The sequence below is a fragment of the Tuber melanosporum genome (genome assembly GCF_000151645.1).
Source record: "Tuber melanosporum whole genome shotgun sequence assembly, scaffold_27, strain Mel28".
Classification (NCBI taxonomy): Eukaryota; Fungi; Ascomycota; class Pezizomycetes; order Pezizales; family Tuberaceae; genus Tuber; species Tuber melanosporum.
This window is the reverse complement of record NW_003298941.1, coordinates 113,035-118,147: the sequence shown is the minus strand read 5'-3', so window position 1 is coordinate 118,147 and position 5,113 is coordinate 113,035. Positions and strand designations below refer to the sequence as shown.

At 48.1% G+C, this 5,113-nt stretch overlaps 1 protein-coding gene; it reads left to right on the top strand.

The window, feature by feature from the left end:
• The first annotated feature begins 319 nt into the window (after positions 1 to 319).
• Positions 320 to 2,281, top strand: GSTUM_00006452001 (uncharacterized protein). XM_002838656.2 has 3 exons: positions 320 to 810; positions 975 to 1,063; positions 1,124 to 2,281. The coding sequence occupies exons 1-3, from the start codon at positions 623 to 625 to the stop codon at positions 1,753 to 1,755; spliced, it is 909 nt and encodes a 302-aa protein (XP_002838702.1). The 5' UTR covers positions 320 to 622; the 3' UTR covers positions 1,756 to 2,281.
• Positions 2,282 to 5,113: the final 2,832 nt, after the last annotated feature.

Genomic DNA, 5,113 nt, shown 5'->3' with positions numbered 1-5,113 from the left:
TTCATGGTAAATCACTCGTGCTCTCACAACCTGTCAGCCTGCCACTCCCAGCAAACAAAAGAAAGGGAAGGGAATCCGATGTTACCCCCCTCTGATTTGTGTGCTAGGGTGCCCCTTCTTTCACCAAATTTGCCAAATCTTTACGTCTATGCATCCATCACTATTCGCTCACCATTGTTCAATAACGAGGTGCCAAGAAAGGAATTACAAACCAAAAACGCCAAGCGAAGGCCATCCCTAAAACGGCTCAGCGGCAAACCAAAAATCCCCACAAACACCTTGAGCATCAGGGCACGGGAAGAAGGGTGGAAAATATCCCCCAAAAATCCCCATCACAGAAAACCTCCCCTCCCCTCTCCTCCTCTTTTTCCCAACTTTCCTTTTCTCTCACACAAACTACCACCACCCCTTTCCCCGCAAATCTTCAATCATACGCACGCATACACCCCACCCCACCTCGCCCGCCGAAGGGAAAACAATCAAACAATAGCCAATTGACTCACTTTTCTCCTCTCCGGCGATGCTCTCCCTACTCCGACGCCCTCCATCATCATCAGCTGCAAGTCTTTCCGTTACCCGCTGCTACCGCGGATTCTCGTGCTCTTCCGTCTCCTCCGCAGACATGTCGAGGATTACGATTTCCGGGAAATTAGTTAGAACCCCGGAATTAAGTACTACCAGTAGCGGCCGCAAGTGCATCCGTTACACGATCCGTTCGTGGCAGGGTAAAGAGAGGACGAATTTCTTCAGCTTCCTATGTATCACTGAGAATGCGCGGTCTATCGAATACTTGACCAGCATACCGCGGGGGTATGTATTACATGTTTACCCCCGACCCGCCTATGCACCGGCCACCTTTTCATGCGACAGATTTTTCACCTTTCTCTCTCTCCTTGTTATTAATCAGAGTTAATTGATTGGATTAATTGACTGACTAAATTGTCAAATCCTGGTGGTGGTGTTGGGGATTTTAGCTCTAGGGTAGTAGCCGAGGGTCAATTTAGCCCATACCAAATTGCCAATGAAGACGGCTCCAAGGTCCAAAAGTATTCTATCTTCTCCAGTGCGTGTAGCCTTACTCTTTCCCCCTCTTTCTCTCACTCCCGCTAAGGCTCCCACCGAGACTACCCAGACCTCTTGCATGTGATTGAGAAAGCGGAGCCCGGGGCAGCAGCCGGCGAAGCCACTCAAGCTCAAGAAGCATCTGCGCCCACCGAAGCCGCTCAAGCTCAAGAAGAACCTGAACCCACCGAAGCCACTCAAGCTCAAGAAGAACCTGAACCCGCCGAAGCCACTCAAGTTCAAGAAGCATCTGCGCCCACCGAAGCCGCTCAAGCTCAAGAAGAACCTGAACCCACCGAAGCCGCTCAAGCTCAAGAAGAACCTGAACCCACCGAAGCCACTCAAGCTCAAGAAGAACCTGAACCCGCCGAAGCCACTCAAGTTCAAGAAGCATCTGCGCCCACCGAAGCCGCTCAAGCTCAAGAAGCACCTGAACCCACCGAAGCCACTCAAGCTCAAGAAGAACCTGAACCCGCCGAAGCCACTCAAGTTCAAGAAGCATCTGCGCCCACCGAAGCCGCTCAAGCTCAAGAAGCACCTGAACCCGCCGAAGCCACTCAAACTCAAGAAGCATCTGCGCCCACCGAAGCCGCTCAGGCTCAAGAAGCACCTGAACCCGTCGAAGCCGCTCAAGCTCAAGAAGCGCCTGCGCCCACCGAAGGCGGTGAAGCCCCGGATGTCAAGCCCCATTGATCTCCCCTTCCTCCATTCCAGACCTCCGAAAACAAAGGCCACTCCTCGTAGCACTAGGACAGGCTGGGGGGGGGGGGATAGGTGCACATCTAGTTACTTGCTACATTTTCCTTTCTTCCCCTCTTTTGCTCGATTGTCTCCTTTTCCATCCATTTGTGTATCACAACGACGACCGCGATATCGTCCAATATCAATTATCAATAGCCAACCAACTAACCAACCGCTCTCTCCCCCTCGGAATAACTGGTACCATATCCCCCCAGGGTTGGATTGGATTGGATTGCCATAGATCGTCATAGGGATATCTTCAGTTGCTCGATCGGTTTGTTTGTTCTTCACTTCTTTGTAGAAACGTTCTTATCCTCTTTCTTCAACTACGTCCTATTCCTTCATTTTTTTCTCGGTCTCCTCCGTCAATGGAAATTATCGCACAGTATCGTAGGGGGCACTATCACATATTTCCACCCTTTGCTTTTTTTTGTTTTTGCGATAAAAATGTATCATACTTCATGATTCATCACTCGAACCATCTGTGACACTAGGAGTTAGTGAAGAGAGGCGCTTGATTCGATGGCGGATTTTGGGTATAGAAAAAAATTTCGGGCGAGGACCCATGAAGACTAAAGAGTGGGGGTGGGAGGTTGTGAGCTCTTCTTATCCGGTATGGTATGGTATGGCATGGTAGTGGGCATGCTCGAACATTTTTATCCTATGATATCTTACCGGTACTCGTATTTACAGTAGATATTCGATCCGCTGGCGTGTGTCTGCGATTTAAGTTTTGGAGGTTAAGACAGTCCACCTATCATTTCCTATTTATGGAATAAGTGGCACTCGCAGTGGGAAGCTTAAGTGACATGTCCCACCGGGTCCCCAACTTGTCGTGGCTGTTGTTTGTAAGGCCTCCACACTTTGAAAGCGAATGTACTCGAGTAAGTAAGAAAGGGGGATGAATAGAGTTTTCATTGATTAAATGTATAGTACCATACAATAGATCAAAAGTGGTAATTTTCCATCACAGCAAGCGTATCATCTACTACCCTAGTCACAAAAATTAAAAAAGATTTAACAAAAATAAAAGCTTCGGCTCACAACTGATGAAAGCAACTAGGTCAGAACGTGAGCGACTATCGATACAAGTTACAGCCCCATATACCATGCCGCACCCACCTCCCGTTTATTGTTTCAGTATTAACAGATCGTCGCCCTCCTATTCTCCACGACGATATCTTTGTCAACGCGGATTCCTCGGTCATTGTAGGTTACGTTTCCGGTATATGCTCTAACCACGAAGCTTGGGCGTTCGTTTGTCAAAGGCCATGCGGGGGCTCTCGGGTTTGCTTCTATGTCGATGTCGACGGTTTGGCTTCTGGTTGTATTTGTAGTTATGGTTGGGGATTCCGTAATTGACCTAGCATGCAAATTAGGATTTGACTAAAGGGGCATATAATAGGGGATGGCAAACTCGCTTATCGTTGGATGCCTCGGAGGGTGATTCATTACTAAAGTTACTACTTCCGAGTTGTCGTCGCGATGCCCAACGCTTTGGTAGGTAGCTTTCAATTGTGCCCGTGCCACTTTGAGAGCCGCTTCGATTATTCCCAAGAGTAAACGTTCCCGTTATGGAGTCTGGGAGGTATTTCCCGAGTCCAATGGTATCCAACCAGCCCCTATACATCCTCAATGCATCACTACCCGTTCCGAAGACGAAGAAAAGGATATATCCTGCACCAACGCTGATCCACCGGTCGAACTGGACAGTGTCGTATGAAGGGATTCTGAGAATGTAGTTCCAACCTTTGCCGTGGACAGAATTCCAATCATAAGTGACCCGTGGTTGATCCAGGTTCCGATAAAATACATAGAAAGTCAACGGGAGATTGATGAGCACGAGTATCAGGGAGAGAACAAATAAGCGGATAAATCTCGATGTTGTAAGACCGGAATTGGAGCTTCGAAGGATGTCCGCAAATTGTTGGCGATATATATGGACGCGTGCTAAGACCAGACCTATAAGAAAACAGTTAGTGAAAGGAGGATAAAGAGTGATAATATGTGATGAGGGCTGAGGAAACCAAACCTGCATAATAAGCAGAAACGAGTGAAATAATTGGCGGCCAGATCAAGATCAGTGGAATCGAAGGCCAAGAATAACTGATGGTGGGCGTACATCCAGTGGTGGCCAGGAGCAAGTATCTGCTGGGTTGAACGAGGTAATGCATCACCATCATCCATACTGGTAATCCCAGGCACAAAAGTAGGTCCTGTATCAACTCCTTCCTGCGAACCCGTTCCGTCTTGATTACGGACAGCTTGTCCGACATAGCCCTCGCGAGATTCCTGGCAATAGCTACGACAGAGCCGACCATTCCAGCTCCGGAGGCGATGAAGAACTTGACTTCGATATCGCAGAAGATCTTGCCGTCCCAAGCGGTGTAGATATCAAACCCAGACCCACCCCAGATAATTGCGTTGGAAAAAGAAAGGAAATTGGAAATCGTAATCCAGACGATCAAACATATCGCCGCAGCGTTTCCGTTGCGAATATGCCAGGCCAAAGGTACGAGGGCGGCGATGATGGACAAGCCACTAAGGCTTATGAAAATATTTGTAGTGGTCATAGAAAAGATTGGAAGATGAAAGAATTGAGGTGAGTATTTTTAGAAATATGTAGTCTAGCAAGTGGTGTGCTCGCGGAATGAAAGAAGACGACGATGGGGAGGGCTGGGGAGAGGTGATGGAGAGAACTCATAGCCAATTTTTTCGAAGATATACCCACGTGCCAAACATCTATAAAAGCTATGAACCATAGAGGAGTAGGGGGATGAATGGTTATGCAGTAGTAGTTTGATGAGCTCTATACCGCCCCAATGGGGGAATGTCAAGGGTTGGTATTGACGGGAACGGGACATCTATTGAACTGGGTATTACCAGATCGGGTTCTCAATAGGAACCTCAATGGTATCACAGCGTGTAAGGAGCTCGGACCATCCTACCCAAGAATCCTCAACACAAGTAGGTCTCAGGGCACGAACCTACCAACTACAGCCCAATGTCACGGGACCTGCCATGGAATGTTATCCCCTTTCTCAAGGGTTGTTCCATCAGCGGCGGCCAGCGCACTACTGGCACGATGGGCAAAGGTTTGTGTGAGAGTTCACGGTGCTCTGTGGTTTGTTGAAGAGCCAATGAGTGAGATATCATATACCCAAACCACACCTCTAGACTTTAGTGCTCCATAAGTAGGCACCCGTCACACCATGATAACGTTATACAAGTGCACAAAGTACCGTACTCGTACAGTACATACAGTGGTCTTTAATATCACATATCGCATCTTATCTATTCATGTACAAGT